Source organism: Hyalella azteca, unplaced genomic scaffold (genome assembly GCF_000764305.2).
Source record: "Hyalella azteca isolate HAZT.00-mixed unplaced genomic scaffold, Hazt_2.0.2 contig17676, whole genome shotgun sequence".
Lineage (NCBI taxonomy): Eukaryota > Metazoa > Arthropoda > Malacostraca > Amphipoda > Hyalellidae > Hyalella > Hyalella azteca.
Genome location: NW_025947451.1, coordinates 250,672 through 267,091, shown reverse-complemented (window position 1 = coordinate 267,091; position 16,420 = coordinate 250,672). Strand labels below are relative to the sequence as shown.

At 41.7% G+C, this 16,420-nt stretch overlaps 1 protein-coding gene across 1 annotated transcript in view; it reads left to right on the top strand.

Annotated features, from left to right (window-relative positions):
* Window positions 1-221: 221 nt before the first annotated feature.
* Window positions 222-16,420, top strand: part of LOC108676097 (calcium/calmodulin-dependent 3',5'-cyclic nucleotide phosphodiesterase 1-like) — a 28,154-nt gene continuing 11,955 nt past the window's right edge. Inside the window, 3 exon segments of the mRNA XM_047885354.1 lie at window positions 222-1,347; window positions 4,880-4,966; window positions 8,557-8,683. Coding sequence (XP_047741310.1) covers window positions 741-1,347; window positions 4,880-4,966; window positions 8,557-8,683 — 821 coding nt within the window. The 5' untranslated portion in view covers window positions 222-740.

Below are 16,420 nucleotides of genomic sequence, written 5' to 3'. Positions count from 1 at the left end.
ACGCTAGTACTTGTTGTGATGGTGAATAGAGTGGGAATATTTGATGTGAATAGAGTAGGAATATTTGAATAGAGTGGCAATATTTAGTGTGAATAGAGTGGGAATATTCAGAGAGATGGTAAACGTATTTAGTACGCAGTGATGATGACTAGGCAACAATTATTTACTGTGGAGTGATGCTGTCTAAATTAAATGTATATTTTGTTCGCAGTGATGATGCCTAGAATAAACGTATTTATTGCGCAGTGAAAGCGACTACAGTTAGAACATTTTTCTTCTTATGATTTCGTGATTCATTTGAATGAATATATTTAATTTCCAACGTGTGCGCCAGAAAATCCTAGAATTTTCTCAAAAATCGTTGTAAGAACGTTATTTTGAATGCTTTCATGGCAACGAAAAGCAATGAATTCATGAAAACATACGCTGGAGGTTGTCATGGCAACGCGCGTCTAAAGCCGTGGAGGAAGATGTCTCCGTAACAGACCTACAGACCATGAAGACTTATGCTCAGCTGGCTCTGTAATAGACCATTCTACAGACCATGAAGACTCATGCTCAGCTGGCTCTTTAAGAGACCATTCTACAGACCATGAAGACGCATGCTCAGCTGGCTCCGTAATAGACCATTCTACAGACCATGAAGACTCATGCTCAGCTGGCTCTGTGATAGACCATTCTACATGCAGACCATGAAGACTCATGCTCAGCTGGCTCTGTAATAGACCATTCTACAGACCATGGAGAGTCATGTACAGGTGGTACAGCAGGTGGCAACTGCACTGCCATCTGCCGAGGAGCGGCAGATGGCACCTGCTCTTCCTGCATGTCCCGACCACAATTGCACCTGCACTGTCTGCACCTGCACTGTCTGCACCTGCACTGTCTGCACCTGCACCATAAAATGTCCATGTTCCAAAGGTGGGTCAAGCTGTGCCAGCTCCACAGACAGCAGCTGCTCCATAAAAGATCGCAGCTCCAGCTGCCCCGCAGTCCCCCCCTTAAGTGGGGCCCAAGCTATAGGCCTCCCCCCAAAATTAGGCGGTCCTCCGAAATTTTCCTCTCTGGCGTCGAGTTTCCAGTTCCGGAGTTCGAGCGACCTGCTGCAGAGCAGACGTCAGAGCAGCCCTGACCACAGAGCTACCAACACAACAACAACAACACCGACCAAGGTCCCCTTAAGGGCGCGGCTAAGGAGGGAACCCTCGGCGCAGGGCAAGGAGCTACTGCAGAAGAGCCACAGTGACCCCAGCGCCCGCCCGCGGCGCCCTTTGGTGCTGCACCGCCGCAGGGGCTCTCCTGTGTCCAAATGTATCCTCACGCTAGACGGCTACAGCTACGTCATCGGTGAGTCATGCTAGGCTACGTCATCGGTGAGTCACGCTAGGCTACGTCATCGATGAGTCTGCTAGGCTACGTCATCAGTGAGTCAAGCTAGGCTACGTCGTCGGTGAGTCATGCTAGGCTACGTCATCGGTGAGTCACGCTACAGCTACGTCATCGGTGAATCACGCTAGGCTACAGCTACGTCATCGGGGAGTCATGCTACAGCTACGTCATCGGTGAGTCATGCTAGGCTACGTCATCGGTGAGTCATACTAGGCTACGTCATCGGTGAGTCACGCTAAGATACGTCATCGGTGAGTCATGCTAGGCTACGTCATCGGGGAGTCACGCTGGGCTACGTCATCGATGAGTCACGCTAGGCAACGTCATCGATGATCTAGTCACACTAGGCTACGTAATCGGTGATCTAGTCACGCTAGGCTACGTCATCGGTGATCTAGTCACGCTAGGCTACGTCATCGGTGATCTAGTCACACTAGGCTACGTCATCGGTGAGTCACGCTAGGCTACGTCATCGGTGAGGCACGATGATCTAGTCACACTAGGCTAGATACTTCACTATATTATAAATTTTTTTGTCGTCAACATACATCGAGCACACGCTAGACACAGCTTCTGGCAGATCGTTTATAAACGCAACGAATAAAACAGGCCCGAGAACGCTTCCTTGTGGCACGCCGCTGCGCACTAAAGCCCACTGTTAGCCCAGTCTGATACGGACCCATTAATACTGATACGTTGGCTACAGCTACGTCGCGGTGAGTCACGCTAGGCTGCGTCATCGGTGAGGCACGCTAGGCTACGTCATCGGTGAGTCATGGTAGGCTACGTCATCGGTGAGTCATGCTAGGCTACGTCATCGGTGAGTCACGCTAGGCTACGTCATCGGTGAGTCACGCTAGGCTACGTCATCGGTGAGGCACGCTAGGCTACATCATCGGTGAGGCACGCTAGGCTACAGCTACGTCGCGGTGAGTCACGCTAGGCTACGTCATCGGTGAGGCACGCTAGGCTACAGCTACGTCGCGGTGAGTTATGCTAGGCTAAGTTACGTCATTGGTAAGACGCGCTTAAATCAACTCTCAGCCTCAAATATTGAAAAATATTTTTTTTCGAACCACATCAAAAGTTTGTTGCCGCAGAAGCGCTCGTCTGAAAACATCGTTTGTGCTTTGAATAAAATTTTTTTTATTTTTGATGCTCCGATATTGGATGCACTGTTGACTCAGGGTTGCGGAATATTCGGAAGTAATATAATGTATCAAATATAGAGTAAAGAAAATATTCATGTTCAGTATTATAATTATTGAGGGTAATATTGTTGTCACATGATGCTTTGATTGCAATTAAAATTATTTTATAGTATGGTACAGAAGTGTCGGGGCCCGAAAAATAGGCCAAGTTTGGCCTGACGCCAGTTGTATTAACTATCGTGACATGTTCACAGGAAATGTAAAAACTGGTCTCATGATCAAATATTTTTAAAACTCATCTTGAAATTTATAGAGATAGGATTTTTACCAGGTCCGAGGGGCGCTATACGCACTTCATGTCAGAAGATGTACGTCTGAATACCTTTATTTAGTTTGTTCTAGAACGCGTTCTTATTCGGAGCGTCAACCATTTCGCCATTAAGTTTGTTCCACGCGTCGGTGCCTCGCAGCGAGAAGTTGTCGCATGGATGAGTTGCACCGCAGTTTTTTATTTTATAATCGTAGCCTCTGAAGGTATTGCTGATATTGCTATTTTCTTGCTTCAAATTCTTGGAATCTGTCTGGAATCTTGCATAAACCATGTATATACTTTCAAAAATCAATGATGTCTAAATCAAGACTAAAAAGCTTCATAATCGCTAGTCTTTCTTCATATAACTTTATTTTTAAGTCTGGAATCATCTCTGTTATTTATCTGTTAAGTCTATCTTTAGAAGAGAAGAATATAGAGGAAATAAAAACGCGACATGATTTCTTTTTCCATTGTTCATGAGGCTAGTAATGTATATGGCTCTTGAAATTCTAGCCTGGACAGTACTTAATTGCGAGAGCGCCTGATCATGCAGTCACAATCTTTTATTGGCTTTCTAAACTTGTGCTTCAATATGCTTAGAAATTTTCAACTCTTTGTCGACATAAACTCCCAAATCTTTTAGACCATCAACTTTTCAATCATCCCTGTCTCATTGCAACCATGTATAATTCTCTTACTCTAAGCTTGCGATCAATGTTCTTTCGAAGGCGAAGTACTCTATTCTTTTCAACATTAAAACGCAGCTGCCATGTATCAGCCCAGCCAACTAAACTATTAAGATCGTCTCGCACCTGCACTTTTTTCAAACATTTTTACCTTTATTATAAACATTTTTGACGTCAGCATACAAGGAGCACACATATTAGTGATGGTAATATTTTTTTTATCAAATGACATCTCAGGCCATATTTCGAGCTTGTATTGTGTTTATGACAATTGTTTTGGAATTGTAAGAATTTCATCATTTACGTTACAAAATAGCGGGTACTATTCAGAATGATATGGATAGTTAGTAGGACAGCTGATCGGATTACCACGAGCGTGGTATTTCATGTCCTGGTTTCATACTTTCAAAACTCGCTAAGTGAACGTAAGTACTTACGCTCTATTTTCTTGTCTATGATTGGTGGATTTGGCTTGAAAGGCCGTCAATGATTGGCGGATGAACTTACGATCTCTTAACTTTTTTTGAAAGTATAGGCCCTGGTAGTAGAAAATAAGACTCCAGTCTCTTCTAAAGTGTCTCCCTTCAGAGCGCCCGTCTTGACATATGTACTGTTAAATGTAATGCTGATTTTTTTTTGCTCATTAAATAAATAAGTGTTGAAACTACCGTGATCTATTCTCCTGAGGAATAGAAAGAAACAGCTGATAGGTAGAACCCTGTGAAATAGTGACGGGTATCTAACGTTAACACAAGACGCAAGATACCCTAAGTGCGTCTAGTGTACATGGTAATTGGTCACACGCATGGTAACTATCAGTAACTATGACAGCTGCTCGATCACTTGGAGGGTAACTTAATTGGCATACCAGACGCCTACTGAAGACTGCGTTCATAGTTACTAACTCCGCTTCTCAGCGTTACCTGCATCGTCGGTACTTAAACATGGTAATGGATTACTATGACTAAACAAAAACTATTCGTATTTCGTCTGTACCTGAACATGGTAACGGGGGACTATGACTATAAACTATTCATAGTTCTTTTCTACATAAAATGGAAGCGGGGACCATTGACATAAACTATTCACACTTTTTGAACTCAATAAAACACGCATGGAAACCGAATTCTTCATTTTCATCCCTCACTTACACACTCGCCCACTTAAACTCGGTCCAGCACTGCATACAATTTTTTCCAATAAAAGGGTTTTAAGAAATAAGTGTTCAATTATTTTTTTATTAAAATATAATTAACTAATTACTTTTATCATTTAAATTATAATACATAACTAAGTATAATAATTATTAAATGTTAACGAGAGCTTTCTCTTCCCCGCAGTGGCCAGTCCCCCCGACAAGAGCGCCGACGGCAGCCCCAGAGACGAGCCCCAGCTGCCCCAGGGGAGCCGCAACGGGGAGCTCAACAGTGGGTGTTGGGGGGGGGTGTGATTTGTTGGTATGATGATTTGAGGGTTGGTTGGTGGGGCGATTTGACGCTTGATAGGCGGGGTGAATTGATGATTTGTTGGTGGGGTGATTTGATAACAAGACAGTTTGGTGACTCCGATGCATGGTCGTTATGGTGTTCGTTGGGGTGTTTTAATTCTTATAGTTGGTGGCATAATTTCATAGTTTCTAGGGTAATTTGGTGCCAGGTTGATGGGGTGATTTGATAGTATGTTGTTTTATTATAAGCTTAGGTTCAATAGCCTATTCAAGTGTTAATTTGATGTAAAGTACTACAAAACAAGAAATGTGCTACCATAAACCAGTCATCAAGTCCTGCAACCATAAAGCGGTTGTATGGTTCATCAAGTCAAGCATCCTGCCCCCCCAGTGCTATTGCTACCTGAGCACTGCCCCCCCAGTGCTATTGCTACCTGAGCGCTGCCCCCCAGTGCTATTGCTACCTGAGCACTGCCCCCCCAGTGCTATTGCTACCTGAGCACTGCCCCCCAGTGCTATTGCTACCTGAGCACTGCCCCCCNTTAACCCAAATCCTCCCAACACAAAAAGAAACATAATTAATTACAAATGCTATTGCAATATTCGTAAGCGTTATGGCCCGGCTCCTCTTCCAGTTGTTGTATGATTTCGAGCTTATTTTCAAACAAAATTCATTTTTCTTCCATGGTCCGCTTGCTGCTTAACAAGCTCTGGGAGTTTTCAGAATTTTTTTCTCTGCAAGTTATATATTATTTTTTGTCATGATTTGGACAATGATTCGTATTTGGCCAAAGTTGTATAGGTGTTGTCAAAAATATTCAGATATGATTAGATATTTTTTTAAACGTTCATACACGTTCAGACACGTTCAGACATGTTCAGGCGCGTTCAGACACGTTCAGCCATGGTCGCAATTTTTTACCTGAGCTGTTTTTGCCGCGTACATTCCACTGTTTATTTTTACATCACTCCTCCGCTTTATATTTATGATTATTTTCAGGGTTTCCATCCACAATTGTTTAGTTAGTTGTTCGCTGCAAAACTTTCTCCAGCTGATCAGCTTTACTAATCGTATTTCCTTCCCACTCCACTCGTCTCCCTTCACTTTCTTTTCACTCCACACAGATCTAGATCATTTCATTTCGTCGATCCCTATAAATAACTATAATCTCTGTCGCTTCCCCTACCGCGAACCTAAACATCACAGATCTCGTCACTTATCGTTCCTCCATCCTACAGGACTGTGATCTCGATCCCTTCCTCTTCCTCGATCTTATCGAGATCTCTAATCTCGAGAACTTCTCCTTACTCGATCATGGATATAAAAAATCTCGATCTCTTCAAGAGAAAACTCATATATGAATGAGATAGTGAAGTGTCCATTCCCTCTTCCTCTACCATATCTCGATCACATCGATCCTAGAGCCTGTCTCTTATACACATCTAGATGTGTATAAGAGACAGCTGCCCCCCAGTGCTATTGCTACCTGAGCACAGGCTCTCATTCCCATTCCCACTTTGATTCCTCGTCATTCCCGGCCATCAAAGCGCTGCTCTTGATGCAAGCTCTTGATGCCTGGGCTCTTTGAAGCTCCTCTTACAAGAGTTTAATTAATAGCATCAGAACAAAGAGGTTTGAACTTGTGCAGTAAAGCGCGCGGCATTAAAATGAAGTTTTAAACACGTTATTTCATGGTGTGCGTTAAATGAATTTATTTATTAAAAATTACATTTTTTGGTGCCAGAGAACATTTTTTTGAAGAAATTGTTGTCGGAATCCAATATTGAGCTGAAGTACTGTACAATTGATCAGTTTAAAAAAAATGATTGGCTAAAGCAGCAACGGACCAGTTCAACAATTCCCAGTTGAATACCCCTATAAGATTCATCTAATGAAATATATCATTTAACCAATATTAAACTTCTCGTTGAATTCAACTATCTACAACTGGCGATTTGATTCTTTAACCAATTGTTCCATTGAACATTTGAACTTTAAATTAAGTAATATACAAGGAGAGAACACGGGTACGCCATTTAATGCACATGGTACGCCATTTAATACACATGGTACGCCATTTAATACACATGGTACGCCNGATACGAGGACCGCAATAGATGCAAAGACCACGTATAGATACGAGGACCGCAATAGATGCAAAGACCACGTATAGATACGAGGACCGCAATAGATGCAAAGACCACGTATAGATACGAGGACCGCAATAGATGCAAAGACCACGTATAGATACGAGGACCGCAATAGATGCAAAGACCACGTATAGATACGAGGACCGCAATAGATGCAAAGACCACGTATAGATACGAGGACCGCAATAGATGCAAAGACCACGTATAGATACGAGGACCGCAATAGATGCAAAGACCACGTATAGATACGAGGACCGCAATAGATGCAAAGACCACGTATAGATACGAGGACCGCAATAGATGCAAAGACCACGTATAGATACGAGGACCGCAATAGATGCAAAGACCACGTATAGATACGAGGACCGCAATAGATGCAAAGACCACGTATAGATACGAGGACCGCAATAGAAGCAAAGACTGACATTCCTGACTAGCTCGACTGAAGAATGTTGAAATGCGTTGTTGGAGTATGTTGAAGAATGTTACAGGGGATGTTGAATGTCGTTATTAGAGAATTTCAAAGAATGTTACAAGTTGAATATTGAAATACGTTTTTAGAAAATGTAAAAGAATGTTACGAGGGGAATGTTGAAAGGCGTTTTTTAAAAATGGATAAAGAATTTTAAGAGGGTGATGTTGAGAAGCGTTATTGTAGAATGCTAAAGAATGTTAATAGGGGAATATTCAAAGGCGTTATTAGCGAATATCAAAGAATGTTACCGGGGAGTTTGAAAGGATTTATTATAAAATGTTAAAGAATGTTTCCGGGGGGATGTTGAATGGCGTTATAGGAGAATTATAAAGAAAGTTACCTAAGATTTTGAACGGCAGTATTAGAGGATGTCAAAGAATGTTACCGGGGGATGTTGAAAGGCGTTATTTAAGAATGTCAAAGAATGTTACCTAAGTTGAAAGACTTTATTTGAGAATGTCAAAGAATGTTACCTTGGATGTTGAAAGGCGTTATTAGAGAATGTTGAAGAATGTTACGGAGTAATGTTATAGAGAGTTATTAGAGAATAACAAAAAATGTTACCGATGATGTTAAATGGCGTTATTAGAGAATGATAATGAATGTTACTATAGGGAAATGTTGAATAGCATTATTAGAGAATGTCAAAGAATGTTACGAGAGGGATGTTCAAAGGCGTTATTGGAGAATGTCAAAGAATGTTACCTATGTTGAGAATGTTTAGAGAATGTTGAAGAATGTTACTTTATATGTTGAAAGGCGTTATTAGAGAATGTCAAATAATGTTACTGAAAATGTTAAATGGCGTTATTGGAGAATGTTAAAGAATATTACCTAAGTTGAATGGCATAATTTGAGAATGATAAAGAATGTTACTACGGAAATGTTGAATAACATTATTAGAGAATGTTGAAGAATGTTACCGGGTTATGTTGTTGTGGCAGAGCAAGGGTCGCTTACGATCCTGAGGCGGTCCAGCAGCCGGACCCTGGGCCGCCCTCGGGGGCCCTCGGACCCCGACCCTCCAGCGGCCCCGGACCCCGACGACGCGGCTGAGAAGGCGGCGGTCCGGTGGGGTCTTGCTTAGTGTTAATAATTATATTATATATTCTTATATTATTAATATAATAATATTAATTATATTATTCTTATATTATAAGAATTAGAGCTACTGTCTTGTACTACTTGCTTAGTGTTGATACACTGTTAGAAAAATTACCAATAACGTTATTACCGGCGTTTCAGTGGCCGGTCGGCACGACCGGCCACTGAAACGCCGACACGGGGCGACCGGACACTGAAAAGCCAGTGGGACCGTTTTTTCACCATTTTTTCTAACAGTGTATAATGACTTTGTATATATTATATTATGTATTTTTCAATTTCTTGTTATTTTAGCCTCTCCTACGTATCTGGTAATTTCAGAGTAAATTAAAATAAAAAAATTAAAATTTGAGAGAAATTATGTAGATAATCGTTCAAATCAGCATTTACCTTCAGTAGGAATAAAGAGTGTATAGCACCATTGCAATAGGACTGTACTAATGTGGTGATAGCGGCTATTTCTAATATAGTAGCAGCAATAGTAAAAGTCTTACTGACTTTTATTAAACCGAATTCCTAATCTAATATCATCAACTCACCTTAATACACAAATTCTTTCAATAATATCCCTCCCAGAACCCAAATATCCCAATCATTACATTAATATCACACTCCCTGTATCCTTATAACCTACCCTGTGTCCTAATATCCTACCCTGTATCCTTATATCCTGCCCTGTATCCTATTATCCTACCCTATATCCTCATATCCCACCCTATATCCCATTATCCTACCCTATATCTTCATATCCTACCCTATATCCTATTATCCTGCCCTGTATCCTATTATCCTACCCTGTGTCCTTATATCCTACCCTGTGCCCTTAATTATATCCTGCCCTGTGTCCTTATATCCTGCCCTGTATCCTATTATCCTGTCCTGTATCCTAATATCCTGCCATGTATCCTATTATCCTGCTCTGTATCCTATTATCCTGCCCTGTATCCTATTCTCCTACCCTGTATCCTATTATCCTGCCCTGTATCCTATTATCCTGCCCTGTATCCTATTATCCTACCCTGTATCCTATTATCCTGCCCTGTATCCTATTATCCTGCCCTGTATCCTNTGTGGTCCTACGTGTTATCGTGTGGTCCTACGTGTTATCGTGTGGTCCTACGTGTTATCGTGTGGTCCTACGTGTTATCGTGTGGTCCTACGTGTTATCGTGTGGTCCTACGTGTTATCGTGTGGTCCTACGTGTTATCGTGTGGTCCTACGTGTTATCGTGTGGTCCTACGTGTTATCGTGTGGTCCTACGTGTTATCGTGTGGTCCTACGTGTTATCGTGTGGTCCTACGTGTTATCGTGTGGTCCTACGTGTTATCGTGTGGTCCTACGTGTTATCGTGTGGTCCTACGTGTTATCGTGTGGTCCTACGTGTTATCGTGTGGTCCTACGTGTTATCGTGTGGTCCTACGTGTTATCGTGTGGTCCTACGTGTTATCGTGTGGTCCTACGTGTTATCGTGTGGTCCTACGTGTTATCGTGTGGTCCTACGTGTTATCGTGTGGTCCTACGTGTTATCGTGTGGTCCTACGTGTTATCGTGTGGTCCTACGTGTTATCGTGTGGTCCTACGTGTTATCGTGTGGTCCTACGTGTTATCGTGTGGTCCTACGTGTTATCGTGTGGTCCTACGTGTTATCGTGTGGTCCTACGTGTTATCGTGTGGTCCTACGTGTTATCGTGTGGTCCTACGTGTTATCGTGTGGTCCTACGTGTTATCGTGTGGTCCTACGTGTTATCGTGTGGTCCTACGTGTTATCGTGTGGTCCTACGTGTTATCGTGTGGTCCTACGTGTTATCGTGTGGTCCTACGTGTTATCGTGTGGTCCTACGTGTTATCGTGTGGTCCTACGTGTTATCGTGTGGTCCTACGTGTTATCGTGTGGTCCTACGTGTTATCGTGTGGTCCTACGTGTTATCGTGTGGTCCTACGTGTTATCGTGTGGTCCTACGTGTTATCGTGTGGTCCTACGTGTTATCGTGTGGTCCTACGTGTTATCGTGTGGTCCTACGTGTTATCGTGTGGTCCTACGTGTTATCGTGTGGTCCTACGTGTTATCGTGTGGTCCTACGTGTTATCGTGTGGTCCTACGTGTTATCGTGTGGTCCTACGTGTTATCGTGTGGTCCTACGTGTTATCGTGTGGTCCTACGTGTTATCGTGTGGTCCTACGTGTTATCGTGTGGTCCTACGTGTTATCGTGTGGTCCTACGTGTTATCGTGTGGTCCTACGTGTTATCGTGTGGTCCTACGTGTTATCGTTTGGTCCTACGTCGTATAATGTGGTCTTGCATGATCTTGTGGTCTTGCATGCTCTCTAACTAATTACCGCAGCTCGGTAAAACTTTGCATATGTCTTTATTATTCCCAAACGGTGATGGTTAAGTCGCTATTATTTTTTTTCAAATTCACATTCCTTTCCAATTTATACGGTTCCCCACCTACCATGTGGAATTTTGTTGTTCTATGAGGTCCTACTCGGGCCAGTGTTATCCGTGGCAAGGAGTCCTACGTGATCCTGCTGTCACTGTCAAGTAATATGTACACTTGTGTAGGAAGCTGATGGTAATCTGTTCAGGTGCAAGATACACTACGTTTATAAGTAGGAATACTGCATGAAATCAAACGTTGTTCTCTACCAAAATTTCGTCTTGGTGAAATACCAAGAATCCTACGTGATCCTACCTTGAGAATCTTTTGTAATCCTGGCCGAATAATCAAACATGATCCTAGCCTGAGAATCCTACGTGATCCTAATCTGAGAAACCTACGTGATCCTAGCCTGAGAATCCTACGTGGTCTATTCTGAGAATACTACGTGATCCTAGCCTGTGAATCTTATCTAATCCTGGCCGAATAATCAAACATGATCCTAGCCTGAGAATCCTACGTGATCCTAGCCAAAGAATCCTACGTGATCCTAGCCTGAGAATCCTACGTGGTCTATTCTGAGAATACTACGTGATCCTAGCCTGAGAATCTTATCTAATCCTGGCCGAATAATCAAACATTATCCTAGCCTGAGAATCCTACGTAATCCTAGCCAAAGAATCCTACGTGATCCTAGCCTGAGAATCCTACGTGGTCTATTCTGAGAATACTACGTGATCCTAGCCTAAGAATCCTAAGTGCTTCTAGCTTTAGATCCTTACGTGGTCCTAGTCTGAGACTCCTACGTAATCCTGGCCAAAGAATCCCAAGAGATCCTAATCTGAGAATGCAACGTGATACTAACCTGAAAATCCTACATGATTCTAACCTGAGAATCCTTCGTAATCTTAGCCAGAAAATCCCAGGTGATCCTAGACTAAGAATCCCAAGTGATTCTAACTTTAGAATATTCTGTGGTCCTAGCCTAAGAATCTTACATGATAAAAATCTTACATGATCCTATCCTGAGTGATCCTAGCCAAGATTCCTATGTAATACTAGCCTAAGAATCCTACGCGATCTTCACCTAAAAATCTTACATGATCCTATCCTGAGTGATCCTAGCCAAGATTCCTATGTAATACTAGCTTAAGAATCATACGTGATCCTAGACCGAGAGTCCTACGTGATCCAAGCCTAGGAATCCTATGCAATATTGGTAAAATTATGAATGTGAAGCATACATGTGAACCATGAATTAGAGTTTAATTGTGGAGCATCCATTTAAACATGAATGTGAAGACTGGGTGCGTAACATGAGTACGAAGCACGAGTATCAAAATTAATGTTGGTTTGACAATTTCATCATCTTGAAAATTGTGCAACTTGACGCTGATTGTTGAAAATGCAAGACACTCAGCAATCAAATTGTACGAGAATCCACAAAATGAAAATTCACTATTTCATTCCTAATCCATGAAACCAAATCTCATATTACACTTTAAAATCATTCGAGAATTTCAGTCCAGTACGCAAATTAACCCAAATCCTCCCAACACAAAAAGAAACATAATTAATTACAAATGCTATTGCAATATTCGTAAGCGTTATGGCCCGGCTCCTCTTCCAGTTGTTGTATGATTTCGAGCTTATTTTCAAACAAAATTCATTTTTCTTCCATGGTCCGCTTGCTGCTTAACAAGCTCTGGGAGTTTTCAGAATTTTTTTCTCTGCAAGTTATATATTATTTTTTGTCATGATTTGGACAATGATTCGTATTTGGCCAAAGTTGTATAGGTGTTGTCAAAAATATTCAGATATGATTAGATATTTTTTTAAACGTTCATACACGTTCAGACACGTTCAGACATGTTCAGGCGCGTTCAGACACGTTCAGCCATGGTCGCAATTTTTTACCTGAGCTGTTTTTGCCGCGTACATTCCACTGTTTATTTTTACATCACTCCTCCGCTTTATATTTATGATTATTTTCAGGGTTTCCATCCACAATTGTTTAGTTAGTTGTTCGCTGCAAAACTTTCTCCAGCTGATCAGCTTTACTAATCGTATTTCCTTCCCACTCCACTCGTCTCCCTTCACTTTCTTTTCACTCCACACAGATCTAGATCATTTCATTTCGTCGATCCCTATAAATAACTATAATCTCTGTCGCTTCCCCTACCGCGAACCTAAACATCACAGATCTCGTCACTTATCGTTCCTCCATCCTACAGGACTGTGATCTCGATCCCTTCCTCTTCCTCGATCTTATCGAGATCTCTAATCTCGAGAACTTCTCCTTACTCGATCATGGATATAAAAAATCTCGATCTCTTCAAGAGAAAACTCATATATGAATGAGATAGTGAAGTGTCCATTCCCTCTTCCTCTACCATATCTCGATCACATCGATCCTAGAGCTCTTTGATCACGATCACTGTCCATTCCTGATCCTAGAAGTCTCTGATCTCGATCACTTCCCCTACCTAGATCCTAGAGGCATCTGATCTCGACCACTTCCCCTACCTCGATGCTAGAGGCCTCTAATTTAGACCACTTCCCTTACCTAGATCCTAGAGGTCTCTGAAATCGATCATTTCCTCTACCTCGACCCTAGAGCTCTCTGATCGCGATCACTTCCTCTACCTTGACCCTAGCACTCTCTGGTCGCGATCACTGTCCGTTCCTCGATCCTTGAGGTCTCTGATCTCGATAGCTCCCCATTCTGCAACCCTTTATATCACTGATCTCGATAACTCCCCTCTAATGGGGGTGGCCGTACCCAGATCTCCAGATCGCGGGGGTCAGGCCATCACGATCAGTTTGGACGCCCCGTCGGGCGCCGCGCCCGCCGATGCTGCGGCCGACACACAACCGAGGTTCCGGGACAAAATTGTTCTTTAAAATCAAAGTAAACGTAGCGAACGTAGCGAACGTATAGAGTGTAGCGAATGTAGCGAACGTAGCGAACGTAGTGAACGTTTGTGCCCTAGAAAACGTTAGAAAATGTACAGTAATTAGATGAATGTAGAGGATGTTGTTGCCTGAACCTTAAGCATCTGCTTATAACGCCTTGAATCAGCACACCAATAGACCAATTAATTAAGTCTTGCGTGTACGACAAGACCAAATATTGACCACAATTCATATACACAACAGATCATTCGTTGTAAGATCCGCTGTCGTAAACTGTGTGTTGTAAATATCCTGCGCGTATTACGTAATACGTGTTGTGAAATTATGCATTTACTTTGTAAATTTGCTTAATTGACGTTGTTTATTTACGTTATTTAAAACGAAAAACGTCTGAACTGTATAACAACGCAATTAAATACCAGCGTGAGCCGCTGTTTCCTCCGCATCGATGTTGTATTTTACTGTGTAGCTGATATACTCAGTTACTAACTGAGCTACTGACCACTCGCCTGCCACTGACCACTCACCTGCCACTGACCACTTACCTGCCACTGACCACTCACTTGCCACTGACCACTCATCTGCCACTGACCACTCATCTGCCACTGACCACTCACCTGCCACTGACCACTCACCTGCCACTGACCACTCACCTGCCACTGACCACTCACCTGCCACTGACCACTCACCTGCCACTGACCACTTATGTAATCAGCATTGTTATCAGTAATGTTATCAGTAATGTTATCAGCAATGTTATCAGCAATGTTATCAGCAATGTTATCAGCAATGTTATCAGCAATGTTATCAGCAATGTTATCAGCAATGTTATCAGCAATGTTACCAGCAATGTTATCAGCAATGTTATCAGCATTGTTATCAGCAATGTTATCAGCAATGTTATCAGCAATGTTACCAGCAATGTTATCAGCAATGTTATCAGTATTGTTTTTGGCTGTTTTCTGCTCTGTCATCATTACTGCCGTTGATAAGCACCACTGATAAGCACCAAGTTATCGCAGTTATTAACCTTCATATTGCATATATCATTCCTGCTCTCGCTATAACCAAACTTTTTATCGCTTTCATCCCTGTTATCTCTCGACCGAACAACTTCATCATTATTATCAGTCCATCAGTCCATATTATTGCAGTCATTAGCCCCTGTTATCACTGTTATCAGGCTCTAATCATTCATGTTATCAGGCTCTAATCGCAGTAATCATGGTCCTCTACCACTGTTATCAGCCCTTGTTATCGCTATTATCATCCCCCTGTTATCGCTGTTATCAGCCCCTGTTATCACTGTTATCTGCCCCAACTATCACGGTTCTCAGCCCATGTTATCGCTGTAATCAGAGTCTGTTACCACTGTTATCAGCCCCTGTTATCGCTGTTATCAGCCAATAATATCAGCACTGCCCAAAAGTCGCCAGCACGACAGGAATGCCATCGCTAACAGGGATCGGGAATGCCAGTTGCGTTCCCGCCATTCCAGTCGCGACAAAATTCGCCCCGTGTACCCTATTGAAAATCACGACCGGGTCATCGTTGGCCAACCGGCGGCCGCGTTAATTGTTTAAATTTCTCAGCAAATTCCGATGGCCGGGAAATCTTAACAAATAAGAAGAATTTCCTCGACAAGGAAGTTTTTCGGCGTTTTGGAAACAATTTTTGTTAGCAATCTCTGGGTAGTTTGTAGACAACCCTTCCTTCTGTACAATATTTCGGCAAAACTTACACATAATTTACATTCTTTATTTATTATTTACATTATTACCTTCCTTCTGTAAAATATTTCGGCAATCCTTACACATAATTTACATTCTTTATTCATTATTTACATTATTAAACATAATTAATGCATTATATATACATAATTTATATTCATTATTCATTATTTTATTATTGTTCATTTACACTCATTAGTCATTATTAACTCTTTGGAAATACTAGGTTGAATTCAGACATACCAGTGAAGATGACTACGACATATTAAAAATATTAATAATTTAGTATTTTTACCTGGAAACCCTCCTTTTTCATTGTACAGTATTAATTTGTAAATATTTCGTTCGTGATTCGGTTATAAATGTGATTTCAGCTCGTGCTCTATAATTCAATCAATATCAGATTCGAAATTTAATACTTTCTCTAAATTTTTATTTATTATCTAATTCAAATACTTTCCATTTTACATTAATTCGTATTAATTTACTTTTTATTGCATGATTAATACCTTGTATATGATTCGGTGCTTGTATTGCAGTCACCCCCTCAAAACCGTATTTGTTTTATGATTTTTTCTCTGTTATTTACTGTTATTTTTTTCTCTGTTATTTACTGTTATAGTTGTAGCTGTTATTTCCTCCGGTTATATGTCTATTGTAACATAATAAGTATCGACAAC